Source organism: Protomyctophum bolini (genome assembly GCF_963924005.1).
Source record: "Protomyctophum bolini genome assembly, chromosome: 8".
NCBI classification, from domain to species: Eukaryota; Metazoa; Chordata; class Actinopteri; order Myctophiformes; family Myctophidae; genus Protomyctophum; species Protomyctophum bolini.
Window position 1 is genome coordinate 33,221,853 of NC_137869.1, and position 20,225 is coordinate 33,242,077.

Sequence of the window (20,225 nt, forward strand, 5' to 3'; positions counted from 1 at the left end):
GCAAAGAAAATCCACTTAGAAATCGCAAAATCGGTCAGATGGACCGCTTCGACGTGCTGGTGTTAAGCGGTGTGCAGAAGAAAATGTGCTTAGAGGGACAGTGTTGGGGGGAGGCACAAGAGAGAAGGCAGGGTTCACTCCTTGGTCAGCTTTGCATATGGTCCCCCATGCATGGCATCCACTACATCATCAGCAAGCACAAAACTGGACATGTTTTATGCAGGACTTGCGTGGATGATGGATCTACCTTCTCACGGCCTTTCCCTGTTTTTTATTAGCTATTAGCTACCATAACCCCAGCTATCATACAGTACCATACTTTGGAGTCCAAGTAGAGGCATCACTGGCCTTCCTCAACTCTGAGGAAGGCCCATCAGGCAGAAACGTGTCCGTTGTCTGTCAGAGGAAAATCCCCTAGGGCAGGTACCCTCACAAAAAACATCCATCATGTTGTATTAACGCCCAATCATGGCCGTGTTGAATACTTCTTGCCAGGCTGTCCTGCTTTTGGGATCACACCAGTACATTATTGTGACAAGCATGCTCTCTGCCATGGTAAACCTGCATAAGCAAAGGTAGCGATTACAATTATAAATACAAGTTTGTAAATGTCAAAGTACTGAAATATAGATGACTAAACTGACTATTATTAATAGATTAAGCATATCTTTATTAAGCATTTCTGTATTAATATTAGTCTGAAGGTAGAGAAAAAAAGCCAGTCACAGCATAGAATGACACACCTGTTAGGTATTTTCTGTGGTTTTGTGGGTGATGGTCATGAGTCCTTTGCCCTTTTAATCTTATGACCCGGTGTCTCCTATGGTCTTGCCAAATTATGGATTATGCATTGCCCTGTGACTGACATTTGATGTCACGCTGTCCCACTGACTGTAAAATAGTATGGTTCTGGCCCCGCCAGAGTTTAGATAGTAACACTGCTCTCCTAGCTAGCGTTGGTAGATAAGAATTGTTTTGTTTCCGTTTGCCATAACACCCAGCCTCTGTGTTTTTGCCCTTGAAGTTAGTATTCGCTCTAACAGACTGCAAACTGCACTCAATGACGTTATGCCCTGTCCCCCGGTTCCACTAACTGATATTGCATGTCCGGACTATCTCTGCCCCGTGAGATAGTTCCTGTATGCAATATTCGTGACGTCTTGCATTATCTGTCCATTTGTAAACAAATATGTTTATTGACCTTGTTGTTCAACACATTTTCCGGTGTATTGATTACGGTATGCTATATTAACCATGTTCAATTTGGACATGGTCAGAGATCCTTGTGGAAACGCTGTCCGGATTGCATGCCTTCTTCTCTCCCAATACAATGGTGAATATGAATATATCTGATTGAACCCCCTCCTAGCTCTGCTTGTCTGAAATTGTCTTCCTTGTGTCTGTCAAATTCATTCAAGGTATTTTGGTTTAACTCTGTTATACTCTGACTTTTACTCATTATAGTTCAAAAGGTTTTTATAACCATTTCTGTAAAGTTACCAGCCTTCTGCTTCTATTCTGGTGGAGTATTTTATTGTAATTAGATTACTTTCTAAAAGTATTTATACAGTTCCGGTGTTCCGGAGCTTCTAGCTCTCTGCTATCGAAGCCTTTCCTTATTTATCATAGTCTTTATTTTAATACAGTCCTTTCAAGTATAATGGTGGAAATATTCCCATCAAATTTGGTCCAATCTTGCCGTCCTTTAACGAGTATAAAGCCTAATTTATTTGATTAAGCTTATACTCATACTAAGGCAAAGAATCAGTTCCTTTATATTAGCTGCTCTGATAAAGAAAACAAAACTCAGTCCTGTAGATTCACTCCCTAAATTTTCCTCTCTGACATTGACTCACACACGGAAGACCACAGACAAGCAATTTTTTTAGAGCATGGGGTTTCCTTTTGATCAGTGTTCGCCATTGTATCGGAATGGTATGTCATCAGATTTCGACGGACAAGCGATTTTTTATTTTGGGGTCCATGAACGGCTCACGTCTCAACAGTAGTGAACACTTCATGGACCTCTCCACGGATCTGTGGACGAGCGATCGACCCATGGGGCTTGACAAGCTCGGCTTGTCCATGGTTGGACGATCCTCCACAGACCCAAACCTGCAACAACCCCGGCTGTCTCTCTGCTGCTGGGTCCTTCTTCCTACGGACAATGATTGTCTGCTCCGGTTTCTATACAAGTTAAGTAAATCAATGCTTGATGTCTTTCTCTGTCTACCTTTAGCTTAAATAGATTATACTGTCATTATAATTCTTACCCTGATAACACCTCGAGAAGCGAGGCATTCATTTTTAGTTGTTTATCAACTTCAGACAAAGTAGCGGAATTATTTTCAGTTCTTTCTGTCTCATGTCATAAATAGTTTTTAGAATTGTCAGTTTGTGGACCATAACTACATATATAGACTTTCCAGCACTCGGTTTAGAACGATCGCTTCATTGTGTGCGGGAAATGTATATATGTATTATTTTATTTATTCTTGCTTTCTACTCTGAGTCGACACGGAGCAAGCAAAGCAAGGGTTAATTTTATACCTTATAACGGTCCATAAACTGACTGGCGTTCATTCACACGCTTTTCCCAGTGCTTAGCACTAATTAATTCATTCAATTTTTTAACATCCCAAAACAATATAAGATTAATGATGCCATTATTAGATTTGACTATTTAATTCCCATTTTTCAAGATACATTTTGACTTTTTCCCTGCTATTCACTTTCACTTGGTCTAAGACACTCTCTATTTTAGAGGGTGCTCTTATCAGTGGTATTTGTGTGGGAGAGACTCTGACTCCTCTCCTCTGTGTGAGCGTGTACACGCTATGCGGCCTTGTCTCATAAGAGTTTTCCCTCTCACTCTCTGTCCTGCTCCTGTTCGTCTATGTCTGGTCCTGTCTCATACGAGCTTTCCCTACTGAACACCAACAGGGATTTTTAACTTATCATACGACCGTTGACCATTCAATACTTTCATCCTGTAATAATTAGGTTCAAATTATTTCTCTCATCCCGATATCATTGACGCTGAGACGTTATATTTCTTTCCCAGATAAACTTTTTAGAATACAGTTCAAAACATTTCTCCATTTTTGAATGTCCCTAATGTTTGTGTGTGCATGTGCGTGCGTGCTTACTTTGTTATGTATCCCAAATACAGTCTTAGTGTGCGTGCGTGTGTGTGCACGTGTGTGTGTGTGAATCCACCCCTGCTGTATGTTTTGATTTACGAATCTCCCATTTCACTCCCGGTAGTGTTAAGGTGTGTGTGTGTGCGTGTGTGTGAGAGGAATCCTCTCACTCTGTCTGTGAGCCTGGCTCATACGAGCTTTCCTTCGTGACTGTGTGCAACGCCATCTTGTTTCATAACTTTAGAAGTGTTTTAGGTAAAGCCAATCTAATATCCTGACTTTTAGTCATGGAGCCAAAGAGTACATTTTTCATATTTCCAAATGATAGTCAGGGAGCCTAAACGCAAATTTAAATTTTGGTATTTTTACAGTTTTTACTGCATTTCATACATTTTTAATGGCCTTAGTACAAATTTCACTTTATCCTATTTCAACAGAGAACCTCCATCTCGCTTCATGTATGTTTGTGTCTGTATTGGCCTGTTTTGGGTCTCTCTCTCTCTCTCTGTGTTTGCATGTGTGCGTGAGTGAGGAACATTTCACTTTACATTTGGTTACAACTCTCCACTAATTTCTACATTTAATATTACATTATTAAGAAATATAGGATCGTGACGACAATTACTGTCAGACTCCGATTCCACCATTTCTCAAGTATAGCCTCCATTCTACCAAAATACAACTAAATAACATTTAATATTTCATTTTTAAGTTAGGTTAACTTCCCAGAATTATTAATTTATTTATTTAAATTAATTTTAATTTTAATTTTTTTAATTTAAAGTTTTAATTTAAAATTTGAATTTAATTTTGAATTTAATTTTTATTTTTTATTTAAATTTTAAATTTTGAATTTTAATGTATTTATTTTTTCTTTATGTTGACAATTCAGGTGCTATAGTCCATAGTACTAACACCAACTTATCACCTAGAACAAAAAAGCAGATGTCTTGATATCTCACTCAATTAGTTAAAACAAGTTCCCTATTATAATAGTGATTATTATTCTATTTTTTTGTACTTTACTCTCTTATCCTTGGTCGTTCGGAGATGTGCTCTCCCTCCCTATAAACTGTGTATATGCGTACATGTGTCTCTTCATATGTATCCTCCCTCCATATAAAGGTGATATGCGCACAGTTAAAGAACGGTCACGAGAAGTACAAATATAAATATTATTATTCTATTATTTTATGTAAATAAAAATAAAAAATAAAAAAATACCATATCCTGTTTTAAGTACCAATACTTCTATCTTGCTAGCTGGTGGACTGTTGAATTCCTGTAGCGCTACTCGATTTCACAGACAAACCGGCTTTCTATTTTCTCTGTGGTTCTCACTTTTCTCTCTCCTGGCATTTGCTGTGTATGCATATGGTTTGAATAGAAATCAGTCGTTCAAACTACTATATGAATAGAAATCAGTCGTTCATATATATATATATCTTAATCTATGCATCTAATATGAATAGAAATCAGTCGTTCATATATATATCTTAAACCAGCATCTCATAGGGTTTGAATAGAAATCAGTCGTTCAAACTACTATATGAATAGAAATCAGTCGTTCATATAGATATATCTTATAGCCAGCATCTCATAGGGTTTGAATAGAAATCAGTCGTTCAAACTACTATATGAATAGAAATCAGTCGTTCATATATATATCTTAAACCCAGCATCTCATAGGGTTTGAATAGCAAACTACTATATGAATAGAAATCAGTCGTTCATATATATCTTAAGTCCACATGTCATAGAATCAGTCATTCATATATAGATCTTAAAACAATTCTTTGACTTTTTCTCTCTCTCTCTCAGGATATGGTATCATTCTCCTTGGTAGTTCTGCAATGTGCTATAAACTGTGATATGCGTAGATTGGGGGAACATCTGTTTCTCTAAAATACCCTCCCTCCATAAAAAAGCATGTTTGAGGAACGCGTAGGAGAAATATAAATATGTATATAAGTATTTAAGTATTTATTATTTTGATAAGACCCAGTTTGTTTATCATTTAATATTCTTATTCCTCCTTCGGCGATCTCCCTACGCCCTAAATGCGATGGGAAGAGTGCTCAGGAGAAATAAATCATATTTATTTTTAAGATACCTTTCTCTTTCTGCCTTTCACCTGCCCAGTGTACATGCGCAGGTGTATGAACCAGTTTGATAATGGGTTGTCAGAATTATTGTTTCATTTCATTCACCAGTTTGTTCTTTGTTTTTATGTTTTATCTTCAGATACGGATCTCTGTGCGTGGTCGTGGTCAAGGGACAAACCACGGAATTTCGACTTCCACAAAATACGAGGGAGATTGCTCTGCTGGTCTGACTGGTCTTCATTTGTGGTTGTGGACGTCGACATTCCTTCAAGGTTTGCCATTTGATCCCGAACCTACTCAGAACCGTCTGAATTCACTATGGTTAGGCCCAACCCCCAGAACAGTCTGCCCTAATCAGTTGCCCATAGATTTCCATATGGAACAAAGTTATTCCACTCACGTTTCACCAGACATTTGTTGTATGTGGTTTATTAAATGTTTTTCTTTTCTGTTTGCTAATTTCTGCTTCCCAAGCCATGTTCCCCTAATATTTACCTCTCTCTACCTAATAGTAGAATAATATTAGATTAATCATCCCTTCTCCCCTCTATTGAATAAAATATTAGTTGAAATATTCCCTTCTCCCCACAATTAAATAAATATTAGGTAATTTTGATTTGATTTGATTTAATATGTACTGATTTTATTTTGACTGACAAACATAGACCATGTTCCTCTACTACCAGTAGACAGATATGACCAACTATTCCCTCAGCATTGACAGCAGGAAACTGATAGTTACCGGACATTGACTGATTGCTCGCTTATCCTGACGGGTAGACAGGTGACATTTGACTTAATTGACTTTTTGTATTACTTTTAATAAAAAGGTTTTAACCATTCCATTTCATTTCATAGTAAGCCCATTACATAAATTGTTTAAACTGAATTATCCCATTTTTGGTCAATCTAAATTTCATTCCATTATGATTCATTATCCCATCTCATCATATTTGGATTATTTTAAATTTCATATTTGATTCATATTTCCCCTAAATTGGAATATCTCTCCCTGTAAACAGTTAACCTTTATTTTCCCCATAAACATAACCTATTATCCCAGAACCACCCCTTTGACCTTAAATTGTTTAATATAGGAACATCTCCTTCTCCATTTTATTATTTTGGTTTTACCATCATATTGATTGAATTAGGCATTAAATCTCACCAGAATCCATTTGATTCTATATTTGACCTTTATATGGTACGAAGGGACATCCCCAAAGACATTGTTGAACATCGCGCAGGAGCGCCTCACCATCACAGTACCCCATTTCCCCTCTCCAAGAACTATGATACTGATAGGACACCCAGCCAGTTTTCTCCCGTTTGTATCTGTACATTGAGAAACTAAGTTCATGTCGGGTCACCTATACAGGGGGGGGGAGGGGCGAAGAATAGGCTCCGACCACGAGCCAGAAGAAGAACTAAAGCAGACAGTTCGCTCTGACCATGAGCTGATTGACTGTCCAAAGAACTCTCGCAGCAGTTCCGACCACGAGCTGATTGTGAGAATGAACATTTGTTGCTGGGTCCCGAGGGGACCCCGAAGACGAGCTCTAACGAACACTGTTGCCGGCCTGGAGGCTGCACCGGTTGCTGGGTATCGAACCCCGAAGACATCATCCAGAGAGGAAACCATTCTCTCTCTCTTGCCCACCGTACCATCTAAATAAGGATTTTGTGCCTAGCCCAGTCAATTAATGTGTTTTTTATTTTTCATTGTTCCTGTTTCGTTCCAGGTTTTGCCATTCTGTTCCATTTTGATTCATAGTAAAAAGTAAGTTTTCCCCCTGAGGATATGGTATTGTCAAAGGTCACATGACCCTTCGCCCACAAATGCGATGGATCTTGTTAGGTATTTTCTGTGGTTTTGTGGGTGATGGTCATGAGTCCTTTGCCCTTTTAATCTTATGACCCGGTGTCTCCTATGGTCTTGCCAAATTATGGATTATGCATTGCCCTGTGACTGACATTTGATGTCACGCTGTCCCACTGACTGTAAAATAGTATGGTTCTGGCCCCGCCAGAGTTTAGATAGTAACACTGCTCTCCTAGCTAGCGTTGGTAGATAAGAATTGTTTTGTTTCCGTTTGCCATAACACCCAGCCTCTGTGTTTTTGCCCTTGAAGTTAGTATTCGCTCTAACAGACTGCAAACTGCACTCAATGACGTTATGCCCTGTCCCCCGGTTCCACTAACTGATATTGCATGTCCGGACTATCTCTGCCCCGTGAGATAGTTCCTGTATGCAATATTCGTGACGTCTTGCATTATCTGTCCATTTGTAAACAAATATGTTTATTGACCTTGTTGTTCAACACATTTTCCGGTGTATTGATTACGGTATGCTATATTAACCATGTTCAATTTGGACATGGTCAGAGATCCTTGTGGAAACGCTGTCCGGATTGCATGCCTTCTTCTCTCCCAATACAATGGTGAATATGAATATATCTGATTGAACCCCCTCCTAGCTCTGCTTGTCTGAAATTGTCTTCCTTGTGTCTGTCAAATTCATTCAAGGTATTTTGGTTTAACTCTGTTATACTCTGACTTTTACTCATTATAGTTCAAAAGGTTTTTATAACCATTTCTGTAAAGTTACCAGCCTTCTGCTTCTATTCTGGTGGAGTATTTTATTGTAATTAGATTACTTTCTAAAAGTATTTATACAGTTCCGGTGTTCCGGAGCTTCTAGCTCTCTGCTATCGAAGCCTTTCCTTATTTATCATAGTCTTTATTTTAATACAGTCCTTTCAAGTATAATGGTGGAAATATTCCCATCAACACCTTCCAGCCAATCACAAGCACAGAATACGTGCAAATTTCATCCTCAATTTTGCGATCACTACTAAAATGAGTTTAGATATTCATTCATTTAGATATTCATGTTAAACCCTTATATTGCTTAAAATGTAATTTTAACCATTTTAGATTAATTGAAAACACCCATGATTGGTTCTGTTGAGTGATAGTGGCTCCTTGGCTTATTCTAATGCACGAGGGGCTATGTTTTTTCAATAACCTTTATTTATTTTTGAGTGGTACAACCACTCCCTTACGGAGTTATGTGTATAGGTATCGTGATATAATGAGACTATAGATATCATCTGAGATTGGGATTGTAATATCATGATATGGCATAAGTGTTTGCTTTTCCTGGTGTTAAAGACTCCATTGCACAAATTAATTTTCAGAAATTTCTGAACATACCTCTGACTGTTCTAGCTGTTCTGTTATTTACCCTTTACTACATTGATTGTTTAGTTCCAAACAAGATGTCTCAAAAATGACTGGTGGGATAGCCGTGGAAACGTCTGTGCACCTTCATGCACTGTGGATGAACACTACACCCATTGCCTTTCCTCGACCACAAGATATCTTAAAATCGAACTGCCATGAAACTTGCCAGTTGAACAGAGCAGTGGTTCCATTAAAAAACAAATGTTTTGTTTTACATCACTGTTCTCTGTGTGTTCCCCCAGTGCTGGAGAGGAAGATGTCCACTCGTCAGAGCAGAGATGATCTGATCAAAAAAGGAGTGCTGAAGGAGGTTTATGACAAAGGTGAGAAACAGCGGAGAACTGGGGTGAACATTTATATAGTGTATCGTTTGCTTGTCAACTTCTTTCTGCTAGTTTTATCTATTATTTGACTGTTTGCCTGTGACCCTCAGTGAGAATGTATCCTCATGGAAACCCACTTTTCTTTCACATTTTGCATTCTTGTGGAATTCTTGTGCAATGGCACGCGGAGGTTAACCCCAAGGGTTCGTTGACAGTGATCCAAAGGGTCCCCAGCCAAATGAGGAGTAGTCTAATTTCATTACAGTTCAATTCACTTGAAATTATTATAATATTATACGAGTATGAGTGTACAATTGCAGACAATTCAATGAAAATGATCTGGGTGCCTGGGACAGAATCATTTGAAATGGCGGCCCAGAGACTAAATAAAGTCAATCTGGTTTGAAACCCTCTATTCAGGAATGGGATTATATAATCCAGTGGGGTCCGGGCGGGACCACCAGGGGTCCTTGAGGGTGCCCAGCAAAGTTATTATGGACCATTGTTTACTAAATGGACTTAATGGGGGTCTGTGGCCTAATGCATACCAAATTGGGGTCCTTGAAATAAATAAAAAGTTAAACCACTGTTAAACGCTATAATAAATTATGTAATGATTTGACTGTCCCTATTTGCTTTGCTTGTTTATTTGATTCCCTCCCGTCTGTCTAATCACTCTAATCTCTCTCCCTCGTGTGTAGATGGCTCCTGTCCAGCGATGAGAGAGGAGGTGAACTTGGAGAATGGTCGTTCGCCGATCCTCAGCTCTGGCCTTTCAGAAGGAAGTGAGTTTATGGAAGGAGCGACGTCCATCGGTAGGCCCTGGACAGCGCACTTACCCATTGGCCTGTATTTTCTTAACCTTAACGCATTCCGATTGACCTCTGATTGTTTTTTTTGTTTTCAAATCTCCCTATGGTACAGGTCCAGAGTTCCAGATGGCAGCTGAGGGTGCATGTCAACAGGACCACAGCCAGAAGTCCAGCCAGGGGCCTCCCACTAAGAAGTCCACTGTGTATCTGGGTGATGTAGCTGAGTCAACGCTTTCCAGACCTGCACTTCACAAACAGCCTCCTGCGCTGCCGCCCAAACCTTTCAGCAGGCTGCCCAACCACATCGCAGGTGTGTGTGAGTGTTGATCTTCACATACCTGTACAGTAGTTGCATGCATAGTACGCATCTATTATTCACATGTTTAGGGCTGCAACTATCGCTTTCTTTTTCTTTTTATGGACTAAATCAAATAGTCGAACCACTTTTTATACTTGTACTTGTATAACAGTGTTTAAATCTGCCAAAAATGGCAGATTCACAACCTAATTTCCTCAAAAAAAAACATTATTCAAATCGATTAAATCCATTTGTTTGATTGAGTGTTGCACCCCTACTCGTGTTTTCATCTTTGCAAGAAACTTAAGAAGAGCCTGTTGCTCAAAATGTTACGCCATTGCATTAAATAAAATCCTTTTAATGGGAGTAATTTGGTATGCAGATCTCTCTGCTGGTGTCTTTGATTCAGCACCCATTTTGGTGGACATTGGGATACTGGTCTTTTTTTCAATGTTTATTATCTTTTAATGTTTGCACAAACATAAGCATCATGCTCATTCTATCCTTCCGGCGGGGCAGACTGCGGCCCAGTGAAGCTACCGTGCATGCCGGGGAAGATGTCCCCGCCTCTACCTCCCAAGAAGCTGATGTTCTGTGTGCCTGCAGGGGGCGGCATGGAGACCTCCTCCTCCACGCTCACATACCAGAGGGGCCCCCACACGGCACTGGGGGGCCACTCCATACAGTATGGAACCCTGCCCGTTCCCCTGCATCCGCCCAGCCGCATCATCGAGGAGCTCAACAAGGCCCTGGCCCTCACCATGCAGAGGTTTGAGAGGTGAGGGGGAACAAAATGCCTGTGGAGATTCAATTACATTTCATCAAGTTGTCTCAAGACACATTACATGTAGAGGACCGACAGAGTCCTTTGCCCAGAGCAAGCAATTTTGCGACAGTGGTAACGAAAAACTCCCCCTTAGGAAGAAACGTCAAGCAGAACCCGACTTTGGGCCATCTGCCTTGTCCGTGTCGGGGGAGAGAAATAGAGTAGCAATAGCAATAATAATAAATGTAATAGTGTCAGGCGCGGAGATACTGGGGGGGAAGGCGGGGTGGTCTCCCCCCGGCCTGGACCTCTTGGGGGCCCGGGCTGTCAGATGATCGATGGACGATTTTTTACACAGTCACTCACGACAGATAAAACCAGGGGCCCCCACGAATCCCGCAACCTCCCGCAATTAAAGGACCACTTCACCACTTTTCAACCTGCCTTCATATAATTGGTCCTCCCTAATGTTCATGAGAAAATTCCACAATTTATTTCTACTCAGTCTGTATCTCATAGGAGGGCTGTGGGCCGTTCAGACACCCGTCCACCAGTGACATCATCAATGGAGAATCGAAGCTAATAGAAACAGCAGGCTTTCAATTCCTGAAAAGTTGCAATACGATAATGGCTTTATGCTCGCCTGTCTGGTCTTGGATCTATTTTTAGCTGCTACCAAGGTCACTGCTGAAATTCATGTAGAGAGCTTCTGTCACTGAATAAGCACATTCAGCCGCACACACACACACACCCAAACACACAGATGTCCTGTGCCCGCAGATGTGCTGCACACATGGGAAACGCCACGTTATTGACCCATGATCGCTGATGAATAGATGTGTGTCAGATGCCCTCTTGCCCACCCCCACACCTCTACATCCATCACTCTGATTGGTTGTCTCCTGGTGAGTGAATTTCCTGCCACTCAGCTCTAGCAGCTCCAGGCAAAGTGATTTTTGCCTTTTGACAACCTACAACCTACTATCATTCAGACGGTCACCAGGCCCCTGAGCAAGAGACACTTAACCCTTAACAGCTCTCTCCAATGACCATCTGAGCAGCCATCAGCTAGGTGGAGCTGAAACTGAATTTGCCCCATGGGATATAAACAAAGGTCTCCACTGTGAGAAGATCTGTGGAAAGAAATGGCCTACTGTATGTCTTCTACTCTTCTCTATGGAATGTATATGCATCGCAGACAATATCTAAATGTCCTTGTACCAAAATGTACATACTGCAGACAAAGAAACCTTTCATACCTTCTGCTGACCTGAAAAAAGATCCAATCTAAACAAAACACAAACAAACCACCAACACTTTTCTGAAAAATATATGTTGCTATATCAGTGGTGCTCAAACCTTTTCATTTCAAGAACCCCCAAAGTTATAGGTATTTGGCCACAGACCCCCCCCCCCCCTAAAATATTTAGTTCCAGGGATCCCCAGAAGCAAACATTTGAGTTATAAAATGTTTGCTTTTAAATGTAATATATCATATAATACTACGGCCTTACCCGTTCTGAACAGGAAATTATGTACAGTGTGGGTAATGCAATATGATAGATCACATTGATTGGGAGGGAATTGTTATTGGATGATCTTGGGAAGTTGGGTTGAACTTGAAATTATTCATTTTAACATAAAGTTATTAGCTAAGATAGATAGATTGTCATAGATAGATAGATAGATGGATAACGTTGCTAATTCATCCGTCCCGGGCTGAATGGGACTCGAAAAACCCTGTTTTATTTGTCTGGCAAGGCGAAGGAGGTGGTGTAGGAGAGGAGTGTGACACCCGCGTAGTTAAGTTATATTGAGTGACGTTCGAGCAATTTAAACTTTGCAAATAACTTTGGAGAGGAGTGTGTCACCCGTGTGTAGTGAAAAGTTATATCCAGTGACGTTCGAGCAGTTTAAACTTTGAAAATGACTTTGGCATGGCTTTGTAGATTGTGGTGGTGGTAGAAAGAAGCAGGAAAGAAGTGGTAGGCGACCGTGTTGATCCGAAATTCCAAATGGGCATATGTATCTCACAGCATGGTGATGAGGCTGGCCAATCCCAGCTCTGTTGATGCTGAGAGAGACAGAATTATGTAAGTAAAATCAAGATCCTGTCTTGCTGTAGCGCGCATAGGCTACGCTCTCGCAAACATTTCGCCCTGTGTAGGCTATTTCTGTGTCTGTGCACTCTGCACTGCACGCAGAGAGAGAGAGAAAGAGAGAGAGACGTCCTGTGTCGGTCTTGGGTGTCGCGCTTGTATCACTGTAGTATGCGCCGTGGCGGGAGAAGGTTTCTCCGTGTGGCTCTGCTGCCTGCCTGGCAGGAGGAACAGTCAGCTAGAACGCTCTAACCAAAAGGGGAGGTGCCGGTGCGGTGGGGAAGGCAAGGAGAATGTTGCATGGAAAACTGACCCATACATTAATCTGTGTCCCTCCCGAGTCCCAACATGCATTTCACTGGTTTTTGACGAAAATGAATTAAATTAAGATGATTGGTGTTTGTAAGCAGGGCACATTGAGCCTGGAGGACAGGGCTGTGCAGCGTTAGGTTTCTTGAGGCTGTCCGTGCGTTGTGGCGTTTTGAGATGGCCGCCTAAACGAGCAGCAGTCTTGCTCTGTGCTAAGGAAGTGTACAGACGGAGAGGCACTAAGTAATGCCATCACTGTGCACATGTTCCCAGAGACATGGTCGTGCCAATGTGTGAGCAATAGCATATAGACACTGTAGTCGGTATTGACAATGCACATTGACACATCCTAAATCAAACACATCAATTATAAATTGTATTAGCTGCAGCTGCAACTACAAGGTTCTCAAACGTTTTCATGCCAAGAACCCCAACGTATGGTAATCTATGTCCGTGTGCATTTTAATGATCGATCAGTCGATTGTGTTCCGGCTTGGATCAATGTGTTATTTGATCAGTGTTATTTATTGGTATCACTATGACATTTCTTTTTCAACTTTTTAAAGAACAAATTACTTTCTTTTGTCTTTCTTTCTTTTCTTTTCCTTTTTTTCATATATTTTCAATAAAATCTTTGTGTTTTGCCAATTGAATCGCTGTTCTTAAATTAACATGGCTGACCTTTGCCCCCCTGTTACCAAGCAGCTCCATGATGCACTCGGTTCCTTTGCCCCCTGTTACCAAGCAGCTCCATGATGCACTCGGTTCCTTTGCCCCCTGTTACCAAGCAGCTCCATGATGCACTCTGTTCCTTTGCCCCCCTGTTACCAAGCAGCTCCATGATGCACTCTGTTCCTTTGCCCCCTGTTACCAAGCAGCTCCATGATGCACTCGGTTCCTTTGCCCCCTGTTACCAAGCAGCTCCATGATGCACTCTGTTCCTTTGCCCCCCTGTTACCAAGCAGCTCCATGATGCACTCTGTTCCCTTTGCCCCCCTGTTACCAAGCAGCTCCATGATGCACTCGGTTCCTTTGCCCCCCTGTTACCAAGCAGCTCCATGATGCACTCTGTTCCTTTGCCCCCCTGTTACCAAGCAGCTCCATGATGCACTCTGTTCCTTTGCCCCCCTGTTACCAAGCAGCTCCATGATGCACTCGGTTCCTTTGCCCCCCTGTTACCAAGCAGCTCCATGATGCACTCTGTTCCTTTGCCCCCTGTTACCAAGCAGCTCCATGATGCACTCTGTTCCTTTGCCCCCTGTTACCAAGCAGCTCCATGATGCACTCTGTTCCTTTGCCCCCTGTTACCAAGCAGCTCCATGATGCACTCGGTTCCTTTGCCCCCTGTTACCAAGCAGCTCCATGATGCACTCTGTTCCTTTGCCCCCCTGTTACCAAGCAGCTCCATGATGCACTCGGTTCCTTTGCCCCCTGTTACCAAGCAGCTCCATGATGCACTCTGTTCCTTTGCCCCCTGTTACCAAGCAGCTCCATGATGCACTCTGTTCCTTTGCCCCCTGTTACCAAGCAGCTCCATGATGCACTCTGTTCCTTTGCCCCCTGTTACCAAGCAGCTCCATGATGCACTCGGTTCCTGCGGTGATGATCGAATGCAACGACGACAAGGAGAACCTTGGGGGCGAGGCGGACTACGAGGACATGCCCGGCATGTACAAGGACCATGATGAAGAGGAGGAGGACGAGGAAGATGAGGATGATGAGGATGACGACGAAGAGGACGAGGAGGAAGACGATGAGGAGCTGTTTACAAGTACGTGTCCGTCTGTCTGTCTGTCTTTCTGTCTGTCTGTCTGTCTGTCTGTCCGGAGGTCAGACAGCGATGGAGTGTGTATGTTTGTAGTACGTGTCTGTCTGTCTGTCTGCCCGCGTTTTCATGTCAAGGACCCCCAAAATTAAATGTATATTTGGCCGCCCACCCCCTTCTCAAAATATGTTGTTCCAGGGACCCCCAGAAACTAAGATTTGAGTAAAAGAAAATTGCTTAAAAAAAAGATAGCCTATAGTCTGAAGAATTGCACAAAATAAATTTCAAAAATAGCAGCAGATCTAGGAGCTTGCTTGTACATCTGCTATTTTTTAAATAGCCAAAGTATACATGCTATTTTTGAATAGCCAAAGTAATGGTTAAAGTGGTTAAAATCTAAAATGACACAGATGTTTTCACGGTTATAATGCATTAATGACATGAACCCTAGTGTCCCATAAGATTTGTTGTAAAGTGGACCAGATGTAGACGCCTGGGGGACCCTGGTCGAGTATAGAGGCACTGGTTCCCAAACTTTGTATGCCAAACTAATATGTATTTGGTCACAGACAACACAAAATGTTTAAAAAAACGTTTTTCAAGATTGTTTGGAAAATAGCAGAAGCATTGTGAGCTTGCACAGGTATATTGGCTATTTTCACATGGATAATGTCAGGTGGTTAAACTGAATTACCCTGTGGAACCCCGTCAACCATCAAGGACCAACGGTGGTCCTCCCCCACATTGAGAACCACTGAGGTTTAAGGAGTTAATTTGCACAAGCGTGCACCATGCATGTAGGGCCAGAGAAGCACTCGGGCTGTCGTTCATAATGAGAGCTGTGAATTATTGATCTCAGCACCATTATGTATATGAACTATTTATGCAGTCTCAGCTCTTTATCCGTCCTCTTATAAAAATGAAAGGGAAGTGTCCTGGGAAAGAAATCACTGCACAGTAAAATCTTTAGTGTTGATTTAAGATTGCACAAATGGAACCGAAAGGTCCCTTACGGGTCCATTCGATTCCATTTGTACACTCTTCAACGTTAAATTAGACAAAAAACACTACATTTGTACTGTTTTCTCTCGCTAAAAGTCCTGGATCGGCTGAGCTTATGTTGACAATGTGGGTTATAGCAGTGGTTCTCAAAGTGGGGTGCAAAGACCCCCAGAGGTCTTTTGGGTGGGGTTCCAGGGGGTCCCCAGAAAGATTTGTTAATACATTATTGCTATTCAAAAATAGCAAGATATACAAACGCACAGCACGTCCATCCGCTATTTTGTTTTGTACACAAATCTTCTCTTCCGGTCCCTGGCACAAAACATGTTCCACGGCCAAATAACATATCCAATTTGGAGGTCCTGATGTGAAACAGTTTGAGAACACCACTGGGTTATGGCCTATGATCCTATTGATTTGCCCTGTCTGTGTGGTCCCGTGCTGCTGCAGGCACACTGGCCATGAAGGTGTTGAGAAAGGACTCCCTGGCCATCAAGATCGGTAACCGTCCGTCCTTGAGGGAGTTGGAGGACAAGAACATCCTGCCCATGCTGACAGACGAGGAGAGGCTGGAGTTTCGCCAGCAGATAGGCACCAAGCTCACAAGGTGAGACTCTCTCTCACACACACACACACACACACACACACACACACACACGGAAATTGTAATAGTCCAATCATAGTGTGATTTGTGTGAAGCTATGCGTAGTCACACAAAAGCACACACACAAGCGCATGCGTACACACACACACACACACACACACACATACGCACGCACACACGCAGTCACGCACACTATACTTGTATTACTATACTTGTGAGAATAGGCAATACAGCGCATTTCCGATGTTTGCGTGGCGGCACTCGTGCCGAAAACAAGCATTCTCCTTTAACTTTTCCTTCATGTACTGTAATACTAGATTGGTGTTCGTGCCCCACCCCTGAATACGCAAGCCACCGTAGATGTGACCAAGCTGCTTAAGACAGCAGCTGATGGATGATGACTCATAATGGAGGAGAGAAGCAAAGCTGAGACCCCTGCTGAGAGAGGGCAAGATACAGAGAGAGAGCATGAGATTAACGCTTAAGATATTAACGCTGAAGAGATTTGATATGATATAGTACTTTATTGTCAGTTTGCACTGAAATTTGTTTTGCGACCCAGCGGCCTTGTATGCACCACATACTGTATACACATTTGACATAACACAGGATTCAAAAAATAAATAAATACAGTTACATACATAGAAACATAAGGGCAGAGAGCAATGTCCACAGCTCAGTCTAGTCCTGGCCAAAATCCTGATTAAGCCTCAGAGTTGATTGATGGACAAAAGACCTTCAGTCTGACCTTATTGTATGCTGGAACACCATATCTCCTTCCTGAAGGCAGCAACCTATACTCTCCATACAAGACATGGCTAGTATTAGAGGTGATATTCCTTGCTAACCTTAGGATGGTGTTATCATACGTGGATGTATAGAGCCTCTGAAATGGTTGTTGCAGCATTTGTGACTTTAAGGCTACAGACAAACATCCATACCAGGTGGTACTACAGTACTGAAGAACACTCATAATAACAGAAGTGAAAAACAAAAGAAGAATCCGTCTACTAGCACCAAAGGATCTTAAACGGCGAAGGAAATAGATGATTTGCTTTGTTTTCTTACACACTGAGAAGAGTACTCTTACACCGAGAAGAGTACTCTCGCTCATTTCCTTCCCTCATTAGGCGGATGTTTTCCTCATTCGCGAGACTCTACTTCCTATCCTTTTCCCTCTCTCTGCCCGCTCTTAATTCTACCCTCCTCTTTCCTTGGCCTGCTTGCTAAATCTCTTCTCTCCCACTATCGCATTAATCACAGTCCGTGCAGTCGGATGTAAATCTGAGGACCTCGCGGCTGTAAATGCCTCATAGAAAATGATATCTCGTGCACTGTCAGCAGGTTCGCCTGGGCGGCAGTGCAAGATTTAACCACATAAACTCCAGCATCCGCATTGTGGGGAAAAGCTTTCGCAAGAAAATATCAGATCGACATGATTATCAACCATTTTCAGCAAAAGCCTTCCCCACAATAACAGAAAACCAAAGACACACAAGCATAGAGCCCTGAGGGACTCCACTCCATTGAACCATATTCAAGTCCTAGTGAAGCACTGTGCTGATGAAAGGGTGCCTGAGAAATACATAAACACAAACACACAGAAAAAGCTGCTTGCTACTAGATAATGTTGAAATGTATCGTGTTTTGTTGGCAGGCGACTCAGTCAACGGCCAACAGCTGAGGAACTGGAACAGAGGAACATACTCAAACGTAGGTTCACATGCATACACACGCACAGAAAAAATCACTGCCATTTCATTTGAATTATGGCAGCTATATTCTTCCATACCAACTATAAAGTAGTCAGCGATTCCAAACCTGTGTGCCAGGGCCCACTGGTGGGCTGTGAGGATATTGCAAGTGAGCCCATGAATAATTGTCAAAACACTAAAAAAAATTATGTTAATATAACATTACTATAAAATTAAAAACATAACGTAAAGAAAAACTAAGTATAGGACGTTAATTCCTCTGAAAACGCCCAACCTTCTGACTATTAGTTTGGTCAGATGGGAGGGCCGTGGCGTGAACGCTTTTGAAGTTTTTAAGTGGGCCCTGATCCAGAAAAGGTTGGCAACCGCTGGACGTATAGTGTGATCTCAATGTGGTCACTCATCACAAAGTATTAAACCAATCAATCAATAAATATCTCTTCTCTCCCTTTTTTTCCACCAGCACGGAACGAACTGGAAGAGCAAGAGGAGATGAGGGAGCTTAAGCGGCGGCTGACCAGAAAGGTAAGGCACCACGGGAGGTGGATGGAGGAGAGGCTTTGATAGGAGAAAAGGCTGCACACTTCTGGGCAAACGAGTGCACCAGCCCAGCTGGAGCTGCACGGGTGGTTGCTATGGGGACCTGTATCTCTCCTGCTCAGATGGCAGCCCCTTTGAAAAATGTGATCCCATTATACCTGTTACGATATCACACCGCAATGGTTGTGCAACGAGGGCACAAGCGCTAATGCTGCACGTATGTGTGTGAGCGATGATCACACACACACACACACACACACACACACACACACACACTCCATACCACATTAATTCATGGTATATTAGCCAATGACAGCGACACTGTGACAATAGCCACTTTTACACTGCAGGGGCAAACCAACTCTATGTGAAACTAAGTTTGGCGAGGTCGTAAGAATGAAATTATGTAATTGCTGTGAAAATTAATGAATGCACTCCCTTGCCAAAGTTCTTTTTAGCGCTTTCTTGCAGTGTTGCACCCCCAACATTTTACAACTAGCCAAACATCACCACAGATGACACCAATGCCAACATTGTGTTTGTGTGTGAGATTAGTGATTATTATTAAAGGTTTTTATGTTTGGTTAATTTCCATAATCTGCTGACAACGCACTATGGACAGTTTGTCCAAGAAAGGTTGTTTGTTAGGAGTTACAGTATCTCTCTGAAGGACTACAAATATGGCCAGGTGGCAATTAATTGAAGGAGAGAGACAGCACACATTTTGTCCACTTACGAAAACATCTGTTGCCACAAATGAGAAAATCTCTGAGGCGTTAATATGTCAAAGTGTGTTGGAGGGTGATAAAAATAAATAGTAGAGATGCAGGTGGTAGAATCACTGTTCCAGCACTATATACAGTGCATGGGCATAGTTTCATCCTCATGGAGATTCTTTGGTTTCGGCAGCTCAGAAAAAGAAATGGACTTCTTTTGAAGTGAGCTGGCAGCTTAACTGTGACTACAGCCAACAGAAAATAGGGCTTTTTTTAAAAGCTCACAAAGCTTTGAGCTTGCAGATGCTTTTGTGATGCTGTAGCATGACAAGTAAGACATTAATTTAAGAAAACACAAAAAGTCAAAATATGGAGATAAGCGGTTTCTGCCCCACAGCAACAATATTATCTATATTGGGTAGGTTTTTACGCCTTGCTCCACACTGGGTTACTCATTATAGCTAAAATGCATTCACACCAGGGATTAGTTTAAGGCGGCTACAATTGTGGTTGGCAGAAGTGTCTGGCTCATCGACAGGGCTTCCCTCTCCTCATTTGGGCAGCACTTTCAGAGCATGTTTATTTTAATTATTAGTCATTCAATTTAATTTTATTTTATTTTATTTTGCACATAGTGTATCACAATACAGTACAAATCATAATAGATAACAATTCATTTGTCTTTCTTAATTAATTTGTCTTTCATACAGTATCTGATACACCCATGACGAAAAGGAGCAGGAAGAAAAATACATTCTTATAAATACCTGACCCCTTTTCAC

General features: G+C 41.9%; 1 protein-coding gene across 8 annotated transcripts in view; it reads left to right on the forward strand.

The window, feature by feature from the left end:
* Positions 1-20,225, forward strand: part of phactr1 (phosphatase and actin regulator 1) — a 41,629-nt gene that overhangs the window by 17,357 nt on the left and 4,047 nt on the right. For 2 of the 8 annotated variants that reach the window (XM_080770254.1, XM_080770249.1), the window contains exons 3-10: positions 8,737-8,817; positions 9,519-9,632; positions 9,742-9,939; positions 10,447-10,705; positions 14,673-14,872; positions 16,319-16,475; positions 18,130-18,185; positions 18,651-18,712. In XM_080770254.1, coding sequence (XP_080626380.1) covers positions 8,737-8,817; positions 9,519-9,632; positions 9,742-9,939; positions 10,447-10,705; positions 14,673-14,872; positions 16,319-16,475; positions 18,130-18,185; positions 18,651-18,712 — 1,127 coding nt within the window. Of the gene's footprint in view, positions 1-8,736; positions 8,818-9,518; positions 9,633-9,741; positions 9,940-10,446; positions 10,706-14,672; positions 14,873-16,318; positions 16,476-16,789; positions 16,909-18,129; positions 18,186-18,650; positions 18,713-20,225 lie in introns of those variants that run through there. The other 6 variants (XM_080770256.1, XM_080770250.1, XM_080770251.1 and 3 more) reach the window with 5 other exon arrangements.